Consider the following 22,857-nt stretch of genomic DNA (forward strand, 5'->3'; position numbering starts at 1 on the left):
AGGCAAAAAAGCAAAAAACTCAGGTCTGTACCAGGAAATAAATCCCACAGCATCCAAAATACTGGAATGATGAAATGTGCTGAAAGCAGAGTTAGTGAAATCCAATCATTTCCCAGAATGACAAGATATGGCTACAGCCACAGAGTGAGAAACAGGCAGCATCTGAACCTGTCCAGGAGCAACAGCAATTTACTGAGAACATTTTATCATGCAGAAAAATGGAACTGCAGAGAAGTAGTCCATGAAAATCCTAAAGAGGTACGTTTCTTTTCAGGAAATGTTTAAATTTGACTAAAAATGCAGCCTTGGACAATGATAAACTGATGTGCTCTGCTGTGCTGCATTTTAAGTGATAAAAAAAGACATAGTTGCTCTAATATTAGCTCAGAATCACAAAAAACAGATTTACAGACATTTTCTACAGGAACTGATGGTCCTTTCATCAGAACATACGTAGCTTTTCAATACAAGCATTTACAATTACATTTAGATTACAATGCATCTGGTACTTGAGAGGGAAGTGCATGAGTGAGTAATTTGTCAAAAGGGCAAGTACAGTTGACTTATTTTATTTTAAGAATACACTTTTTTTGGGCAGGTGAGTTTTTCTTTTGTTATTTTAGTTTAATGATGACATCACAACAAATTGATAAAGTGACTTAAAGAGGCTTTATTATTTGGCTTCAAATAGTAATTACAATGCTCCTTCCTAATACTTGTGCATAATTGTATGTTGCAGTTCCTATGATACTGTTACTGTTACGATCATGTCAGATAAATCTAGTTTGATCTGACATCTACCTCTAGTTAAATTACAAATAATAAGAAACAAGTAGTGCCAGGCACAACAAACCCCGCCCCTCACACATATTGTAGCTTATTTTGGCATCGATCCAGCTGATGTCATCATGCCTGTGCATGTGCTGATGTCAGCATATCAATTGCCTCTATATATGTGGCAAGTTTGAAGTAAGCTGAAACAAAATAGATGTTTTTATAGACATTTGAAATTTTGCCCATTAGAAGTAAATGGGAGAAAAAAAAGATTCAAAAACTTCATAAAAATTTTAACTTTAACCTACTTTTCCCAAAATGTTACCACTTCTATTCTGGGTCACTGGCAATCTATAAACCCAATTTGGTATGAATTCAACCAATAGTTTTGCAGCTAGAATGCTAAAAAATAAAGAAAAAGAAACAAACCCAACCAAAAACAATACCACTTGCCTCCCCTTTGGGGGGTGGGGTAGAAAGGAGAAAGGGTAAATGTGTTGTCCTGTGCAGGTTCAATGAATGTGGCAAGGGTCAAACTACAAGGAAAAAAATCCAATAAGTAATAGGTTAAAGTTGAAGGTAAATCTGGTGTGTCAGTGGTTAGTGTTGGGGGAATCATTATAGAAGTCACCCTTATAGAAGATAACCTGAAAGCCTCTGTTGCTGTTGTATTCATGAGCAACCTTGTGTTGGACCTTGGACTCCCAGCCTCCCTAGGGGCAGAGTAACAAAACGTTGTATCCCTAAGGGGATCAGTGACACATCACACCCTGAAAAACACTTAGCTGCAAAAATCTATCCCCATCTATTTTCTTAAATGTTTCCTAATGCAGTAATGCTTCACTAGATGTCTTGTCTGCCCCAGAAAGCCAGTGATGCATTGTGGCCGTACGGCAGCCGAGACCGAGCCTGGCCCGGGTGTCAACGGACAGAATGAATCATCGGCTAAATGATATACTGGGACCTGCTGATCTACATCTGCAGAAAGGAAGAACCCAGAAATGCATGAGGCTCTACACATGAAATATGTACACATAAACACCTATTGTGACTGAGTATGGATGTGCAGATCGTTCACCACATGCACTAAAAACTCTATATGATGGCAAAGAGGAAGGGCAGCTGAGCTCAATCACTGTCTTTTGGTTGTGGAAAGCAGACAGTATGTGGGAGGATTTACACACATTCACTGCAGCGTAATCGCTACAACACTGACCAAAGAAGCTCTGGAGAAACAAGTTGTGTTGACAGCTCCATCCATCTCATTACACTACAGAGGCAGGTGTTTTTGACTCACCTCTCATAGATCTATGGCAAACTGTGCACAAGAACTCCAGTTAAAGCCATTCACTGTGCCTGTTTTCTTGTTTCTCTGAGGGTTTAATCATAAACACTTCGAACATTTGCAGTAAAAGAAAGGAAAAAAAAAAACAAAAAAAACAAGGACACCAGGCAGTATTTTTATCTTTTGTAGAGCTTATCATCTGTCAGGGGAAATACACAACACAATTAATGAAAATCTGAATATGCTGTTATATTCAGGCTGCATGAATACCCTACAAAATATCCTAATTTCTGGGTTTAAGAACAGGTTCATAATTTGAGGCATTTTGTATTTGCTGCCAGAAGACAAAGTGTCAGACAAGACAAATGAGCAAAACAATAGCAAAGAAATCTGATTTATTATGACAAGCCTAGTGTTGATCCAACAGGCGATGCGCTATTCAACCAAACACCTGGGGTCTTCTTATCTGTCAGGCTTTCAGTTTATCCACCAATCAACAACAAATCTACTGAGTCTCCTCCACAGCCGCTGAATCACCCTCTTAAAAGCTGCCAAAGGACCTCTGAATCCCAGCATGATCTAAGGCAGTGTTTACGCTGTGTATGCAAACACATAAGCGTTTCCCTTCTGAAATTAGCATAAGATGTAACACAAACGCAGCAGTGAAGGACAACTGCACCAGCACCAGAGACTCTGAACAGCCTTCACAGATAAAGGCGCATATCTTTCAGAAAAAAAGAAACCTGCCTTGTCTGGTCTAATCTACTTTCACCTTGACAAACTGGCCACTAGGGGTATAATTTCCAGTTATGAACACGCAGAACCAAGGGCCAAAACAACTCCAGTAATCCATCATACTTCAAGAATGCAACAGCAGCAGCATCTTCAACTGAAGTGGGTCTTTATGTGTGCATAAAATAATGCAGTGTCAAGTCAAAGGGGCCATTTACACGGCGTAGGATTCAGTCGACTCCGGGAAGATTTCATCGCGGATTAGCCTTCTGTTAACATGGAAACAGTGCCTAGAGTGCCTGAATCCAGAAACTTTTGATACCAGGGTCCAGGGTGGAACGTTATCGATACGCTCTGCATTTCAGCTCCGTGTTAACGCGAATCGGAGCGTTCCAGGGTTAAATATGACGTCACCGCATGCGCGCGCAGCCAAGAACCGCCAGTTAACCCACTCCAGGCCAATTGGTGGCGGTAATGCGCCTCCAAGATGGTTTGCCAGCCTCTATGACACAAACCTGCAAAAAAAGAAGGAACAACCACAACAACAATGGCCGGTTTCAGAACAACATATGTGCTGCTAACTGTGCTCAGCTCATCTGTCCAGACAAAGAAGTCCTGCGTCTTTGTACGACCACTTGCCATTGTTGTTTGTAAATAGTGTTGTCCGCCTCTTCTTCTTCTTCTTCTCCTCATTTAAAGGCTGTCTAAACCGGAAATCGTTTGTGCGCAGGCGCGTTTTACCGCCACTGTTTCACTACAGCTCTACATCGCCAGCTACTGGTCTGGCATGGCCACTACAGCGTATTCAGCCGTCCTCGCGGACTCATGTTAATGCAGATCGTTATCATAGCGGCTTCATCTTAACGCGGAATGATTTTATAACGCAAAGGAGAAATCTTTGCGGAGTGTTGCCGTGTAAACGTACCCAAAATGAAATTATTCCAAGTGTTGAGGTAGGTGAGAGTGTGAAGCAGGTAATAAAGTCTATGTTCAGTGAAGTAGATGAGGCCCTGAAGTGGTTAGTAATCCTCAATTAGGTGATAAATCCGTTGCAACCTTTGAATCTGTTTGAAGGATTCTTATGGTTCAGTACGCAGCAGGAAACTGACAGACTGTGCTATTTTTTACTTCATAATTTTGGAGAAACAGGAAGAAGTACTCTCCGCAGTTCTGCTTTCCTTTGTTCATGTTCTTTCCCCAGGAAAGAAAAAGAAAAATGAAGGAAAGCCAGAGGAGACAACAGAGATAAAACCCACTTTATGAATCCTGGGTCGCACTAATGAACCATTTCGTGTGGGATGGGATGTTTCTTCTATGTCATGAAATTGGAATTTCAGCATCTCAGCAATAAAACATTCAGTATAAGAATGGTGAACAATAAAAATCCAACAGAATCCTAGAGTGAATGAGGAGTAACACTGTGCAGACTAAATGTTTTATGACATAATTAAATACTATGTTAGACACTGTTGGCTGTTAAATAAACATTAAGGAATAATACATTTATATTATTTCAACAGGATCTGAAGAAAAGGCAGTTACTGCGATGTGCTCATTTATGTTAATATCAGTATTTTGTTTATTTTGCTCACAGCAGTAAGACTATGTACTTAATTTAAGAGCTGTTTTAACTGAATTCCTCTTAGTAGTTATAGACAAATTATTAGACTGTACTCATTAACACTGATATGCCTTCTTACTCCCTTCAGATGTCTTTCCTCAGGTATACAAATTTCTACTTGCTGCATTTCATTTTCTTCCTTTCCACTCATGCTTATCTTCCTGTGCCTTCCAGACTGTGAAAGGAGGTACTTTAATTCGCTGTTATGACTCTCAGAGAATGACAAAACTCAGAGTGATTTTATATATATATATATATATATATATATATATATATATATATATATATATATATATATGCCTACATATGAAGTGTATATATGCATGTTCAGGGGCGTGGGTGTGATATTCTTACCCTAGTCCTGCCAGATCAGACACCAGGTTGCCAAGTGCAGCAGCTGTAGAAAACGTGACAGAAAAAAGACATGATTAAAAAATGATTTGGGGAAATTGAGACAGCTTGTGAAAATGTAATGCAATTTTATTTATTTATTTATTTATTTTAGAGCATATGGTGCTATGAAAATAGATGTTGCATTAGTTGGGTCAGGACAACAAGCACATGTAGATTATTTAGCTCCAAAATTAGCCATACACATATCTAATCAGAACCATTTCTTCACATTTTGTTTGGAAACAATACAACATATACTGTGGAAAGTAGAAGAGGTGATGCAGTATTCAAGTCGGCAGTATTGCTCCCTCCTTCGCTCACTAAAAGCAGCAAAACAACCTCAGAAAGTACCCACAGAAAAGACAACAAGGGTGCAAAATTACTATGGAAAGAGAGACAAGAAGAAGACGTGCCTTAGGACATTTTCTGGTCTATGTTGTGAGGTAGATGAGACAACATGGGAGATGTTCCATTAAAAAATCTACTTGTACAGCTGCTTGTATATTGCTGCTTTTGCTCAATATTTAGCTCTCTCTGTTGCCCACGACACAGAGTTCAGAGCAGTGTCGCAGCTGCCAGGGCAGAACAACCAACCTCAGGGGAACAGAAAGAAAGCAGCGATGCCATCTCCGCCACAGCACAGTCTCCATTGAACTGCCATACAAGTATTTCAGCTGCTGTAGCTTGAAAAAAAAAAAAGGGAATAAAATGTACCCTACACTGGATGCGGATGCTGTGGCATTCTGACAATCTGCCATCACACATCTGAATAAGCGGTCCACAGGGTCTGCACCCACAGTAATTAGCGCAAAGGAATCCAGATAAGGTTGTAAAGAGTCACGGTCCAATTAGTGAGTCAGAATGTGCCAGGATCGAGGAAAGTGTTGTTTACTGTGAGTCTCAGCAGGCCTGTGCCCCTGACCCTGAAGAACAGGAACTCGCCTGCCTGTTGGAACAAAGCATTAATGTTAATAAACCACTGCTTCGCCTTGGCTTGGTCCTAATTGAAGACGAAACTTTGTGAGAAGCTCTAAAGTTGACTTTATCACTACTTCTGAATGGAACAAGAAACAGGAGGAGGAATGACACGAAAGAAAATGTGCAGATGTCCTAAAAACACAGCATTCCGTTATGATCACGAGGAGATCTTATGGCATTTTGGGCAGAGAAGATTGTTTGTGCTGAGCAGAATCCAAGTCTGACTGCATATCATTGTGGGAAAGACAGAGGTAAATGAGTGCTACACAGAGCATCTCAAAAAAAGCACTCCAGTTTTCACATATCAAAGAAACTGCCAGGCATGAAAGTGAGTACCATGCATAATTTGGAAGATATATATCTTAAGTGTCAGCTATAAAAACGCGCCTTAGAGTCACTTCAGTGGATAAAGGAGGGATCAAAATGTGAACCGCCAACTATGCACACGTAGAGCTACACCAATTTGTTTCCAGTTTCACTTGCTTTTCATTCGGTCATATCCCAGTGAAGAGCAACACACAGTATTTAACAGACAAACACAATGCTCATTCACCATTTTTGTTTCCATTTGTAATTTCAGCTCACAGAGACACTATTAAGCGATGGTTCAAGTGAATCAGTGTTTGAAAAGACCCACTCAAGCAAAGCATGCTCAGCCAAAACAGGTTTAAAAGGTGCAGTGAATCAGATATAAGCTGTTGAATGATCTTTGTAGAGAACTGTACTTCCTTGTATCAGCTTCTGTCACAGCTCAGAAGCACTCATACGACTATTTACAGCACAATTCCCATCATTACTAGCTTATATGATATCAGGCTTAAATCAAATGAAGAAAAACAATGGGAATCAACAAATTATAGATGAATCATACTGCTGACCGTTAAATTTACAGAAATAAATTGCTCAAAAATCCATATAAGGCTGGTCAGTAAGAGGGAAATGAACACATGAATGAACAAATACTTCAACAAACAAGAGTCACATGTGACCCAGGGGGTGTAGGATAGCTCCAACACAAAGCTGGCACATTTTTTAGTCCTCTTTTGTATGCCCGATTATCAGTGTCTGTTGCTGTTTGTCAGGAAAAAAACATTCATTATAATAAAAAAATCTATAAAGAGAAATTGCAAATAGTAAATGGGATATAAGTTGTTATACACATTTGGGTGCTTCTATGAAACTGGTACCTTAAAACAGGACAGAGGGGCTACAAATTCAAACCAGATGTAGACTAATGCTATGAAGCAAGTTTGGAAGTACTTGGAGTCTATTTTAAAATAAGTATTTACTGAGATAAAAAAGAAACTATTTTTCAGATAAAACACCTTTTTACATATTTCTATACAAAAATCTGCGTGTAACATGGTAAAAAGGACACGAAAATTATGTGCTACGATTTTTTTGCATATCTTTTTATTCTCTGACAAATACATTTTGGGAATTGAACTAATTATGCAAGGCAGAGTGTTTCACAAAAATGACAGCTGTTCCAAAATCACTCATGATTTACTTGTATTTAAATGGGCAGGTTCTGCGTGTATTGCCAGTGGACACGATGGGTTACACACAAAACCTGGAATGAGACTGCTGATTCATGAAAAGCCTGCATGTCTGGATTAGAAAAACCACTAGGATTGACAAATTTAACACAGTGTCTTTATGTATAGCGGTATATAAGACCATCTCAAGTGATGTCTTCCAGATAAAATACACTGACACCTAGGTAGCTTTTCCTGCCCCAGTTTTGGTCCTATTTTTGGCCCCAATATTTTATTAAAAATTCATTAACTTTGGGATGGCTCAGAAAAAGAGTATAATTTGTTTAGCATTTATCTGAGGTCATCATTGGGTACATTCTGAGGGAAAATATGTCTAAGTTTCTCTTTTATTATTGGTCTAAAAAGCTGGCAAAGTGCCAGGTACCAAAATTAACCCAGGTTCATTGAAGCACCCATTTTCACAATGAGGAGGGTTCAAATTTCGATGCCCCCTTCTGCAAAGAGGTCACTAAAAGATCCAATTTTTTATAGGGAACAGTGATATACATTAGCTCTTTGTGATGCATGCTGCTGTATTTCTTATCGAGTTGGAGTTAAATGTCAAATGTTCATCTTGCTTTTTAGTCTAGTTCCCAAAAACTTAACCTGGAAAAAAAGCCAAACTAAAAACAAATGCAGCCCTTCATTTCCATCTTGTATTTAATTTATCGTTGGATGTAAACTTCTACTGGCTTATGGTTAAAACAACAGCCACTACATCCTCAACAATTCCTTAGTTACAGATTGACGGTTAATAAAATCAGAGAGCATGCACTAATCTAATATCCCAATGCTACTCTACAAGTCACAGAGGGGGTAGATGTAATAGAAAGGCCCATCAGGATTAATTATGTGTGCTTCTTAAATGGAATTACAAGCCAAGGTCAGGTGTCTGCCTTTAGACAGAGCAGTGATGGATGGAGCAGTGAATCTGTGGAGCTGGACTGTGCTATATTCAGACTGGACAGAAACACAGTCACACTACATCAAACACACCTTTAAGGACGCTTCAGGAGTGTTGAATGATTGGACACTGGAGAAACCAAGAGGCATAGAGTGAAATATTATTTAGGCAGTCTAGCATTTGCATTAAGGATCCTACCAAGCTTTTAAAGAGTCCAAAAGGATGCTTTCAAGACACATGAAACTCTAATGTAGACCTGGAGGGGCATGCAGCTTTTATACAACAGAGAATTTTGTGAATTAATCACCTTAGCAGCAACTTTTAAATGGATTTAATCCTATTAGAAGTTTTCACATCATTAGTTCTGTTTAAATTATCTAATTAGCTCCACTCTGCCGTCGACCATTTGCAACGCTCATCCTCCCTTTTTCAACAGAACCAGCTGAGCCACCCGGAAAAACCAATGATTGGTGGACTCGAATGTAGATTTGACATGAGCATTAAATCACTGTGGGCCGTGACAGATAACTGCAGCCTCTTGATTTGCAGACCCCACATGTCCTCGACGTAACACAGCGACGAGTAGCAGAACAACCGGCGTGAAATTAGAGGCTGGGTTTGAGAAAAGAGCAGAAGCTTTGGTTTTTCATGTTCTGCTTTTGTCTTCTTAACTTCTTTTTCTCAGATCAGTAAAGAATGATTTCAGCCATATCTCGCTGTCAAACCTAGATTGGAAAACCTCTGCAGTGAGAGATAACAGGCGCTGTCTGTCAATGTTCTGGAGGCCTGTCTGAAAATGAATGTGACATCTCCTGCTGGAGTTCATAACTGAAAACCCTCTTGTTTATAAATCTGTCTGTGCCTGCAATTCCCCCTTCGGCTTGACCCAAATCCCAGTCATACATTAAACATTTCAATTCCAAAACCAAAGGAGAAAATATACATGCAAGTTAGACGATATTTGACAAAATTAAATTAAAAAGGACAAAAATATTCAAATACAAAGCTTCTAGTGCCTTCTCTTTGCCTTTTAGTCTGCGGTGGTAAAATCTCTCATGTACAGTTCCCAATGAAGTGGAATATAAAAGCGTCTCAGCCTCTTCTCTTCTGAAGTCTGTTACAGAGATTAACTACAGAGTCTGTTCAAGGTTTTAAGGATGAAAACAACAAAACCTCACTTGTACTTGAATAGTAATGACCTGAACACCCAGAAACACATCACACAGCTGACGTTATTGACTGTATTCTTATTCTTTTTGAGTAATCTTGGAATATATTGATGTCAAAGCCTAGTTTACAGCATAACTGAGAAAACACAGGCGTGCATTCATTCATCTTCTGAACTGCTTTATCCTCATGAGGGAGCCTACCCCAGCTACCTATGGGTGAAGGCGGGGTACACCCTGGACATGTCGCCAGTTCATCGCAGGGTTGACATATAAGAGATGAGCTACCAGTCATTTTGACATGCACACCTATGGGCAATTTAACCAATTAACCTTTATTAGCGGATGTCTTTGGATGGTGGGAGGAAGCTGGAGTATCTGGAGAGAACCCACACAAACATGGGGAGAACATTTAAACTCCACACAGAGAGCCCCCCCCCCCCCCCCCCCCCCCCCCCCCCCCCCCCCCCCCCCCCCCCCCCATCAGCTGGTGTTGGACTGGAATCTAGGACCTTCTTGTTCTGAGGCATGAGTGCTATGGGTGCTTCAATGAAACTGGTCCCTAAAAACAGGACATGGGGGCTTAAAATTCAAACTAGATGTAGACTAATGTTATGAAGCAAGTTTGGAAGCACTTTGGGTCTATTTTAAAAATAAATACTTACTGAGATAAAAGGGAAACTATTTTTCAGATACAACACATTTTTATATTATTTTACATTATATTTAACCAAAAATGTGCATGTAACACGGTCAGAAGGACATGAAAATTATGCGCTACTATTTTTTTTTTTTTTTTTAAATATCTCTTGAACCTCTCACAGGTACAATTTGGGAATCAAACTAATTATGCAAGGGAGAGTGTTTCACAAAAATGGCCGCTATTGCAAAATCATTCGGGATTTATATGCATTTAATTAGGCAGGTTCTGCGTGTAATGCCAGTGGACACAATGGGTTACATACAAAACCTGGAGTGAGACTGATATTCATGAAAAACCCACGTCTGGATTAGAAAAACCACTAGGATTGACAAATTTAACACAGTGTCTTTATTTATAGTGGTATATAAGACCATTTCAAGCCATGTGTTCCAGATGAAATGCACTGACACCTAGGTAGCTTTTCCTGTCCCAATTTTGGTCCTATTTTTGGCCCCAATATTTTATTATAAATTCATTAATATTGGTATGGCTCAGAGCAAGAGTATAATGTTTTTTGCATTTACCTGAGGTCATCATTAGGTACATCCTGTGGGGACGTATGTCTAAATTTCTCTTTTATTACTGGGTCTAAAAAGCTGGCAAAGTGCCAGGTACCAAAATGAACCTAGTTTCATAGAAGCATCCCTATCCATATGGCACTCATGCTTCACAACACAGGCATTAATGGTAGTAAAACAGTTAATTCTGGAAACAGTAAAACAAATAGAAGTGAAAAAGAATTATACTTAGAACATTGGTATTAGCTGCAGATAAAAGCAGAAACTAACAATACAGAATAGTTTAGTAAAACAATTAAAAAGGTGAATCTAAATCAAGACTGATTATTAATAAAATACAATGAAATTAAACATTTAATTTGCCCTAAAGATACAAGTGGTGCATCGTAAGCCTTTTCTGCATACGGTAAATGGATTTTCCGAGACCAGTAAAAACAGCAGACACAGGGGTTTATGGGTGCCCATGTTAAAAGTAAGTAATGAGGTGATACAAGGAGGTAAAAGACCAGTGAGCGCTTTATAAATATAGAAAATCTAGTTTGTCATGCGTCACAGAAGGAGAGGACCAGCCAACTTTGACAGATGATGTTTACTATAGTTATCATCAGTAATAAATCTAAGAGTAGAGTGATAAAATTGAATTTAATTTGATTTTATCTGCTTTTAAAATGACTTTATTTATGCACAGCAACCTCTAAATCTGCAAAAAAAAAGCCCTGAAGACAATCACATCCTGAACACTATCTGCCATATGGTATACTTTTACTCTATTTACTATAGACTGGTGGTTTTAGAACTATCTGCCCAAACACTGACCCACAAATTTAAACAGAAATACAGTACGTCTCAGTGCTTCACCTTGCACTTCCGCTAAGTCGACTATCAGCTCCTCTGCAGGAAGCTTCAGACTGCATTCACTACAATGAATAGAGACCAGAGATAACATTAAAATGCTAATGTGCCTTTTGAGCTAAGTGGATATTACTACAGCCATTCCATTTACTGGAGAATAGTATTATCATTTCTGTAAAATCATCATTATGTAGTCTAATCCCTCTGTCTTCCCTGTGTCTCTTACTTAACGTTATTGTGCTGTCTTTTTCTTTTAGATTAATGCCACCAATGTGCTCATACTGTCGGTTTGCCATTGAGGTGCTATTATAAAGCAGCTTCTTCTTGTTGACACTAAAATTGGAAACGTCTCCTGTTATTTGACAAGCAATTATTCTAATAAGGAGCCAGACCCAGTGAAAGTCTGCTAGTCTGGTTCTGCTTGTGATTTCAGAATTTGAAGTAAATTGTTAAGGGAACAGATTTGTGTTGAATATAATTTGGCTTCAGCACCATTTTTACTAAAGTTTGTTGAGATCTCAGCAGTTAAACATTAAAACTGACTATAATACAGTATTACTAAGCGCAGTTATGCAGATATATCTCCAAGGAAAACTTTGGCAAAGACAGATAAATTCACTTATTTTTAGACATGTTTTGAGAAGTAGGCACAAGCAGCTTTGTTCCAACCATAAGTGCATAAATAATATAATATCAACTTGGACCACTGCTGAGTCTGTACAAAAGAATGAGCACAAATTTTAAAAAAAGATGTGAAAATAAACTAAATATTTGTTATTGCTGCGATATATTCTCTTACCAGCCATTGTTGAAATGCCTAGGATCACACCAATGGACAACTCAATCTGTGTGCCCTGTAAAACACAAAAAGAAATAAATTAGTTCAACTATGGGGATTTTCAGACTGAAAATCACTACTCTGAGGCAAGATGTTCGAGGAAGAAATGCTCCGTTTATTTCAAGGTCTTTTGTGCACAAATACGAGCTCACACAGCAACCAAGGACAGTCATGGTATCAGGAGAGATTTCTGCCGACCACCAAAAAGGAAAACACTTTTATACCCAAAAGCTGCCATGTCAGGCATTTATTATACACATTACACACAATAACAATAACAGTTCACACACAGGAAAACACTTAGCATAAAGGATGACGTCTTAAAATGAAAATATTTCTATATTTTCTTCATATAAAGACCAATCAGATTCACACTACAGGATACACAAAGACCATAACAGACTAGGATACTTACATAAGACTAATTAATGGTAAGAACACAACAGGGAGACACACTAATTTTTCCTTTTATCAACATTGTGCAGATTTCCTCTAGTATATAAAAAAACATTAGTGTGAGTGAGAAGATACAATATTTACTTGCAACTGAGGTGAACTTTGTATCCAAATATAGTATTAATAGTGAAACTCTACTCCATGACACCAATAATTTTGTTGCTGTCTCTAGTGGTGTTATGTTACATTCATATAAATGTTACATCTTTAACCGTCTGTTTCATCTTTATCTTTACCTTAGATCATGGATGTCAAACTCATTTTAGTTCAGGGGCCACATACAGCCCAATTTGACCTCAAATGGGCCAGACCAGTAAAATAACAGCATAACAACTAATAAATAATGAGAACTACAAACTTTTCTCATTGTCTTAGTGCAAAAAAGAAAAATTATAGTCTGAAAATATACAGTACAGGCCAAAAGTTTGGACACACCTTCTCATTCTTTGCATTTTCTTTATTTTCATGACTATTTACATTGTAGATTCTCACTGAATGCATCAAAACTATGAATGAACACATGTGGAATTATGTACTTAACAAAAAAGTGTGAAATAACTGAAAACATATCTTATATTCTAGTTTCTTCAAAGTAGCCACCCTTAGCTCTGATGACTGCTTTGCACACTCTTGCCATTCTCTTGATGAGCATCAAGAGGTAGTCACCTGAAATGGTTTCCTAACAGTCTTGAAGAAGTTCCCAGAGATGCTTAGCACTTGTTGGTCCTTTTGCCTTCACTCTGCGGTCCAGCTCACCCCAAACCATCTCGATTGGGTTCAGGTCCAGTGACTGTGGAGGCCAGGTCATCTGGCGCAGCACTCCATCACTCTCCTTCTTGGTCAAATATCCCTCACACAGCCTGGAGGTGTGTTTGGGGTCATTGTCCTGTTGAAACATAAATGATGGTCCAACTAAACGCAGACCGGATGGAATGGCATGTCACTTCAGGATGCTGTGGTAGCCATGCTGATTCAGGTTGCCTTCAGTCTTGAATAAATCCCCAACAGCGTCAACAGCAAAGCACCCCCACACCATCACACCTCCCCCTCCATGCTTCACGGTGGGAACCAGGCATGTAGCATCCATCCGTTCACCTTTTCTGCGTCGCACAAAGACACGGCGGTTGGATCCAAAGATCTCAAATTTGGACTCATCAGACCAAAGCACAGATTTCCACTGGTCTAAGGTCCATTCCTTGGGTTTCTTGGCCCAAATAAATCTCTTGTGTTTGTTGCCTCTCCTTAGCAATGGTTTCCTAGCAGCTATTTGACCATGAAGGCCTGATTCACGCAGTCTCCTCTTAACAGTTGTTGTAGAGATGTGTCTGCTGCTAGAGCTCTGCGTGGTATTCATCTGGTCTCTAATCTGAGCTGCTGTTAATTTGCGATTTCTGAGGCTGGTGACTCAGATGAACTTATCTTCAGCATCAGAGGTGACTCTTGGTCTTCCTTTCCTGGGGCGGTCCTCATGTGAGCCAGTTTCGTTGGAGCGCTTGATGGTTTTTGAGACTGCACTTGGGGACACATTCAAAGTTTTTGAAATTTTCTAGACTGACTGACCTTCATTTCTTAAAGTAATGATGGCCACTCGTTTGTCTTTACTTAGCTGATTGGTTCTCGCCATAATATGTATTCTAACAGTTGTCCAATAGGGCTGTCAGCTGTGCATCAACCTGACTTCTGCACAACACAACTGATGGTCCCAACCCCATCAATAAGGCAAGAAATTCCACTAAGTAACCCTGACAAGGCACAGCTATGAAGTGAAAACCATTTCAGGTGACTACCTCTTGATGCTCATCAAGAGAATGCCAAGGGTGTGCAAAGCAGTCATCAGAGCTAAGGGTGGCTACTTTGAAGAAACTAGAATATAAGAGATGTTTTCAGTTATTTCACACTTTTTTGTTAAGTACATAATTCCACATGTGTTCATTCATAGTTTTGATGCCTTCAGTGAGAATCTACAATGTAAATAGTCATGAAAATAAAGAAAATGCGAAGAATGAGAAGGTGTGTCCAAACTTTTGGCCTGTACTGTATATAAATATGTGAATAATCTGAACATAGATGAACAACCTGACATTTCTCAAGAAAAACAAATGCAATTTCAACATTATTATGCCTCAGCTTGTCATTTACATACATGCATTAAAACTTACAGATCACAGCAGATCTATGGTCAGTGTGTCTTTTGGTAATTGAATTTTCTTTTTGGAAACAAAAGAAAAACTATTGGTTAACTGATTTTTGTTTTAAAATAGACAAATTAAAATTGAATTTCAAGGCGTTTTTTTTTTAAAGTATGTAATGGCTAAATTACTTATATCCATATATATTTCCATGTATTTCATATATCATATAGGCTTCTAACTCTATTCCAGATATCTTCACATGCATACACATGTCACTGTGTATTATGGAGCAGTTTTCTGACCTCTTCTGTGTTGTGTCCAGAGTAGAAGGCCAAACCGACATTTCTCACAGGGGTCTTATCTCTAAGTTCCTGGCACTAACCAAAACTCTTTCAACACACCATAATTTTCTCATCTTTATCTTATGGGAGACAGAAGACTACATCGTTACTCGTGTTTTTGGGCTCAGCCTTTGCCTGATGTGCATCTCTTTCTTGGAGCTCCAATAAAGTGAATACTTTTGACACTGAACGCTTGAACTGACCCTTTATTGAAGACAGATTAGTTGAGTATTATTTTTCCATAACAAATGTCAAACAGCTAAACCAAATTTAAAAAAAATGGATTGATTTTCATTTTCTCTTCCTAATAACAAAAAAGAAAGTTGCTACATGACAGAAATGGAATAACGGCAGTTTTTTCATTTTCTGAGACTGAATGTTGTCATTTTCAAGGAAAGAGCGCTAATGCCTAGGTCACAAAGATTCTTATGAACGATGGGTTTGTACAAATCTTTCTTTTTTGTTATTAGAAAGAGAAAATGAAAATCAATTTGTTTTTTTAAATTTAGTTTATCTGTTTTGACACTGAAAAAGAAAAATGCCTTGAAATTCAATTTTAATTCCTCTATTTTAAAACGAAAATCAATTAACCACTAGTTTTTCTTTTGTTTCTGAAAAGAAAATCCAATTACCAAAACATACACTGGCCATCCACAAAGGTATAATGTTTAGTAACAGGCAACTGAAACTGAAAAATGTATCATTTAACTTCATGATCAAAACAATTTGTCAAGACTTGGTGACACTCTTTACTGTCAGTGTCTTCTGTGTAATTTTCGCGCATTCAGCCTGTGGACCAGACTGAACCGTTTAGAGGGCCAGTTTTGGCCCATGGGCTGTATGTTTGACACCCCTGCCTTTGATCAGTCTCCCACGGCAACATTTAACACTTCAGCCAAGTAATGTGGTGAAAAGTCTAGACGTCACTTTCAAACTTTCTTCTCTTCATCTTTCTCAGATGTGACTAAAGTGGAAAGCAGCCTGTCATGTTCATGCATGGAGCATTAGGTCTCTAACAGAACAGGAAGGGGAAATGAAGGCTGTTGAAGTCGAGCACAGTCCTTTACAGTGACTGAATTTTAAAAAGACAATTTCACCAAATGTATGAACTGTCCACAGACCATTTGAATCAAAGCCAAAAAGAGTGATTATTTATTGATTTGAAGTTTCATGCATCTGCAGAGTTAAGATCAAATAGAGAAAAAAACGCAGTGTGGTCTGATTCTTTCTTTTGGGAAAGCTATGGTATTTAATTATGCTCTATTTACTGGTTTACTCTATTATGTATTCTTCTACCTCCCTGTAGAGGCCCCAGAAGAATCCATCATCTCCAGTATGAGATCATGATCTATCAAAAGACCCTGCTGTGTATGCAGACTTTGAACTCATTTTATACAGTATTAGATATTCTCTCAGCTCTCTGCTTTACATTTCACAGCTTTAAATTTTCTTATTTTGTTATTCTATTCTTTCTCTGGCAAATTAATTCAAATGTATCTCTAGAGTGTTCTATGTGCTGAATTTGCGAATGCATTTAAGTTTCCGGCAATATGCTACTGTGTACACAGGATATGTAAATAACTCTTCTTATGCACATCAATCATTGGGTAAAATATCTGTTCAACCAAAAAAAGCGTTAAGAAACTTACAGCAACAATCATGATGCAGTTGTCCAGGAATCCAAATCCAACAAATGGGAGTGCATTGTGCAGCAGAACTGAAAAAACAACACAAACAATAAATTACCAATGCAAAAAATACAAAAAAGTCTGACACTAGCAAATACACAACCTAAACAGACTTTAATGGATATAATCAAGCCTTGTAGAGCAGAAAATAATCATAAAAACCTGATAAAAAGTCAAATTACTTAAGATCTGTGATTTATGTACTCATATATAATGTACTATGAATTGTAAGATGTTATATTTATGTATATACAGATATTATGGGTCAATAAAATGTGTGTGCATACTTTAAAAAACATACATAAAAGCATGTCACACAGCGACACAAGATACAGTTCACATTTAGAAAGTGTAGCTTTAATGTCAAACTTCACTGTCTAAAAAAACTATTTGGGAATCAGTCTTGTGCAAATAGAGTGATCCATATCATGCAGCACCATTCCCAAAAAGGGTCGCCAGAAGGTAAACAATATATTTGCCTATTTGATGCATAAATAATGTGTGTGTCGCGAGTAAATGTAAATGCCACCCACAGCCCCAAGACTGTTCAATCCATTCAAGTTGAAGTTCAAGTAAAGTTTAATCTGGTTTGAGTGACTGATGTGTATAGAAGTGTTTACGTAAAGCACAATCGCCTTTCAGTGCCACTTATTTCTTTTGGAAAAGGCGTTATTCTGCTGAAACGCTCTTTTATTCCTTTGGCCTTAACACACACAAGAGCTACTCACCCTGATCTTGAACACTTTAACTTTAATGCTACACCTGGGGCGGTTTCTATCATAAATGCAGTCTGAAGTAAAGGAACAAGAGCATTCCAGCCTTTGGTGTTGAAAGCAGCATAAATAACTTCTGCTGTGTTTAGTTTGTAGCTTCTCTACTGAAAAAACAAACAGGAGCTGAAGAGCAACACATCAACTGACCTAACAGCAGATAGTTATGCCCTGTACACATGACAACGAAATTACGTCAAACACTAAAACGGTATTTTTGGAGAACGTTGGGACCCAGAGCGGAAAAATCTCACTACGCCGCCCTCGTGTTGCTGTATGGAAAGGAAAAACACCACTTTTTGAAATGATGATACCATAGTATCATATGACTAGAAGAAGAAAACCCTGGAAGTAACCTTATGCACATGCTCACTGCATTCTTTTGTGATTTTAGTGCATCCTACAGCTCTGTCTGTGTTTGTGTACAGCGCCACATATAGGTGTGGCATACATATTACACCGGTTTAACCCAACAGAGATATTCCTTGAAATGTTTATGTTTATGTTTATGCATTTGGCAGATGCTTTTTTCCAAAGCGACTTACAGGGGAAAACCAATTAAATCACTCAATCAATCAAATTTTATTTATATAATGCCAGATCACAAAAAAGTTATCTAATGACACTTTATATATAGAGTTGGTCAAAAACCAGACTCTAAGCCAATTTACAGAAACCAAACAGAATCCTCCAGGAGCAAACACTTGTGACTGGTGACAGTGGCGAGGAAAAACTTCCCTTTAACAGGCAGAAACCTCGAGCAGACCCAGACTCCTGGAGGATGGCCGTCTGCCTTGACCAATGCCTTGGAATGATACATGTATGGACGCAAAACATTTATAATCCAAAAGAAAAATACCACGATTGTTGTCATCTGGACGTGGCCTTAGACAGGGTTCCTACAGGTTTCTACAAGTTAAATTTAAGATCTTTTTAAGACCTTTTAAAGACTACTTAGAACAGAATTTAAAGCCCATTTCACAGCCTACTTCATAGCCTTACTGGCAGAAATTCGTGACTCCTAGAATTTAGGAAAACTCGTGTCAATCAGGTTAAGAATGATCTTTTCCTCAAGCAGGCATTATGAAGTTTACACTTCCCCTTGCTTACTTTTCTCTTCTGCGATCATTTCTCACCAGCGGCTGCAAAGTTAGCGATAACTGGTTCTTAATTTCAGCATAAATTGTTGAGTTGGAACGAGCGGAACTGAGCCGACTAACGTTACTTTCTTTGGAGCTTGGACATTTAACAGACACATTTAAATACAGTAAACAAGTTTATGACAACATAACTTAAGAGCTACCATATCAAATTTAATACCTTTTAAAGACTTTTTTAAGGTATTAAATGCAGATTTGTAAATTCAAGACTTTTTAAGACCCCCTGGGAACCCTTCTTAGAACACAAGGTGTGAACTAAATTCTGTTTTTAGCTGTGATGGTTACGTGGTCACAGCCCTATAATGTACAACAGAGTTCTGCAAACAAAGAAATTTAGTTAAAGCCCTGTACAATTTTAGAGTCAAACTATTACTACAACTACTACCACTTTTGGCCGCTCCCATCTGACCCTGTCCCCTGCATTTTTTTTTTTTTTTTCTTTCTCCTTCACCACGTCCATGAGACAGTAGCTCCATCTTCATCATCCTTCTAACACTATATAAACTATCCCTCCTCTGCACATGTCAGAACCATACAAAATCTCCAAAAAGCTCAAATCTATATTCTTTACGTACACCTTCCTCACTAGTTTTGGCTTGTCACGATTAAATGAATAAATGAATGATCTTGCTCAGCCCTAAATCCATTTCTTAGTCTAACAGGTAAAAATGAAAGGAGCAAATTTCATAAACAACAACATTTTCCTCAATAAATTTGGGTTCAACAAAAGGTAACACCTGTGAAATTGATGTAGAAGTGTCTGAATCATTATCAAATGTACTGTTTCAGAGTGAATATAGCTAGAATAGAGAAAAAAATATAATGTTCAGCTCTGGCTAGAAACAAAACAATACTTAGGATGAAAACCACCTAGAAATAATGGATAAGTAGCCACAGGGACCCTTAGCTTGAACAGATTACAAAAAGACTACACTTATTTTTTCATGTTGTGATGAAAGTAAAGAACTATTTCCTTGTCATATAAGACAACATTTTCCCAGAGAAGTCATCATGTGTTTACCCTTTAATAAAAGACATGGCAAAAACATGCTACGCTAAGGAAAATTATGTTCTGCTGTTTCGAAACAGCTGCTCCAAAGACAACCAGCTGAGTGCCATTTGACTCAGTGGTGTTATCATAACTCTCGAGCCAAAACAGGAAAAACTGCATTTTCAGCATAAAAGAAACAGTCGGCTTTAACAGGACGGGATCATTTCATCACATGATGCCTTTTCTGAGTCACAAGCGACTCTCTGTCTTGAGTAGCTGAGAAAATAATGAAAGATAAACACAGGTTGTGTTAACCAGCAGGCTTTCTGACCTGTCGGCAAGAAGAGGAAATCTGAGGTCCTGTCAGCCTGTATTAGCACTCAGGTGTATAGAATGTAAATGGGTGTGCTCGTGTAGATTGCATAGTAAACATTTAAGCCACTATTGATTTTTGGTCTTGTGTTAACGCTGAAGAAACCAGACAATTAGTTGTGGTTTTACATTATTTGCACTAAACAATTACAGAAAGAACAGAACAAGAACAATACGATATAAAAGCGAGACAAAAATAAAAACAAAGCCGTGGTCTGATATGCGCCTAGTTTGTTTATTTTCCCTGACTTCCACAATATTGATTTAACATACACAAAATGAGTGCAATTGGTGTTGTTATTTACAAAAAAAATACAAAAGCTGTTTTTATTGTGGTTTTAAGTCCCAAGTATTTTCAGAACCATAATTATAATGACGAAATGTGTATTCAACAGCAAAATATGCATCAGTAAAATAATCGTCTTAGCTGAGAATGCAACACATTCAACCCTGAATACATTTTGCATGTTAAAAATGTGTCATGTTATGCTATAATCATGTTAATTCTTTATTTCCTGAACCGCTTCATCACGGGGATTCTGGTGAAGGTGCCAGTTCACAACACAGGGCTGACATTTACAGATGAATCACTCTCACCTTCACACCTACAGATTGACCATTAGATTAATCAATTAAGCCATTAATGTGCATGTTTTTAGATATTGGGAGACACCAGGAGACATGCAAAGTCCACACTGAAAGGCCCTTGTGGAACTGAACCCAGGAGCTTCTAGCTGTGAAATGACAGTGCTAAATTAAGATTATAATTATGTCATAATATGTATTGCCCAGCCTGACTTAAATGCATATATGATGTGTCTTTGCAGCGTGAATGCTCCGATTACAGCCTTATTAGATCAAATCCTTTAAAAATAACCTTTAAATGTCAAGTGCAATATATTTTACGCAAGATGTTGTGATTTTGCTCTGGAAATGAAAGCCAAAAAGAAAGAATTCGCTTGAGAAAACAAGCTTAAAGAGGAGGATTAAGCTAAATATAAGACTACTGGTCACAAATGATCAATCTCATTTCTAAATACTAAAAGGCTTTTGATTTTGCTCTGGATACATCAGCTGAACTATATAATACAGTAAATGTTCATTAAAATGCTTTCTTCTGTGCTGGGAATATGAACTTCTACCACTGATGCTGATCCGCCGTGCATGCATTGCCAACAGTCTGGTAAATTAAGATGCATATGAGGTTAACTATCAGTGCAATACAAATATTTTTCACCTTTATTATGATGCAGTACAATTGCAAATGATTTGATTTGGTACAATGCAATGCTGTTGTGCTCTGTATGATACAGATTTTAAGTGTTTAGAAAGTAATTAATACTGTCTAAATAAGTGTCAATTTAGACAGTATATACAAAACGTGCAGTTTTTGCTTCAAATATTTGGGCCCTAAAAAATGCAATTCCAAATCCTAATCAAGAACAGGATCTCTCACTATTTAGCCACCCAGGTCAAAGAACAATTATTGTTCAGAAACTACAGTAACTTTCAAACTACATCACACCACAGCAAGGAATCCTGGTGTTAAAACTGATGCCAACACAGACAGCCAAATTCTGTTATGAACTCCAGTTTCTCCAACATCAAACCATTTCAATATTCAGAAATATAAACAATTATTCATGCAGTTATATCTTCTAGACTGGATGATTACTTCTCTCTGTGCCTCAGCATCTTCCTGCCTGCATCTCCTGTTGAAATTATAACAAAACACTGCAGCATCCCATCACTGGCTGCCTATTCTCTTCCTCAGATTCTGATATTAACAATGCCTCGGCTCTGGTGTAACCTCTCCCAGGATGTCATTGGTCTTTGTGAAGCACTATGGCGCCAATATTTTTCTTTTCCAAGTGTCATATAAAAACAATAAACTTGAAAATGGGAAACTAGTGAAAAAATAAATAAATAGGACCTTGCCTTAAACTTGTCCTTCCTCCCTGTTCTTCTCCTGTTACATGTTCATAACACGTCTCAGCCTCCGTAACACAATAAAGCTTTGTTTAAAGGCTGAGAGACTTGGCTATGTCAACTGGCAACAAATCAAAGAACACACTTAAGAAAACACACTTAGAGAGGAGGAACTGATTTAAATAGAGGACTTTTGGTCACAAATTATAGTGACTGCACATATGTATTTCAAAGTCTGTGTATTAAGATCCAATCTAGATATGGAAGTATGTACAGCATTAAAAACAAAAGTTTCAGGGAAAAAACAGCTTCTATAAATCACAGTGGTAGTAATTAGTTTGACCTTCTTCTAACACTTTTGTTCAGACGATTTGAATTGAACTGAAAAATCTTTAATGTCCCCGACGGGCAGTTTGATTTGGAACAGAAGTGGACATATCTCACGTACCACCAAAACAATCAATCCCACATAATGCAGTAAATAAGTCATCATAGTTAATGGTGCATTGTTCCCAACAAGCTCGCCTACAGGCTATTTAAAAACTTAACAGCAGGTGGGACAAATGATTTGAGATATCGGTTTGATTTGGCTCTGCAGGGGAAAGTGTACCTTCTCTTAGAATATGAGATTTACTGCATTCATTTTGTGATGTTTCATACCAGGTTTCATTTAGCAAATGTCAGATGTTATATGACTTTTTTCCCCATTTAGTTCT

The 22,857-nt window shown here is 38.0% G+C and overlaps 1 protein-coding gene across 1 annotated transcript in view; it reads right to left on the reverse strand.

Moving 5' to 3' along the window:
* The window catches only part of LOC115435291 (transmembrane protein 65-like), a 64,618-nt gene that overhangs the window by 8,098 nt on the left and 33,663 nt on the right, over window positions 1–22,857 (reverse strand). Inside the window, exons 4-6 of the mRNA XM_030157602.1 lie at window positions 16,881–16,948; window positions 12,264–12,318; window positions 4,767–4,809 (exon numbers count right to left, since the gene is read on the reverse strand). Coding sequence (XP_030013462.1) covers window positions 4,767–4,809; window positions 12,264–12,318; window positions 16,881–16,948 — 166 coding nt within the window. The remainder of the gene's footprint in view (window positions 1–4,766; window positions 4,810–12,263; window positions 12,319–16,880; window positions 16,949–22,857) is intronic.

The sequence above is a fragment of the Sphaeramia orbicularis genome, chromosome 16, assembly GCF_902148855.1.
Source record: "Sphaeramia orbicularis chromosome 16, fSphaOr1.1, whole genome shotgun sequence".
Taxonomy (NCBI): Eukaryota; Metazoa; Chordata; class Actinopteri; order Kurtiformes; family Apogonidae; genus Sphaeramia; species Sphaeramia orbicularis.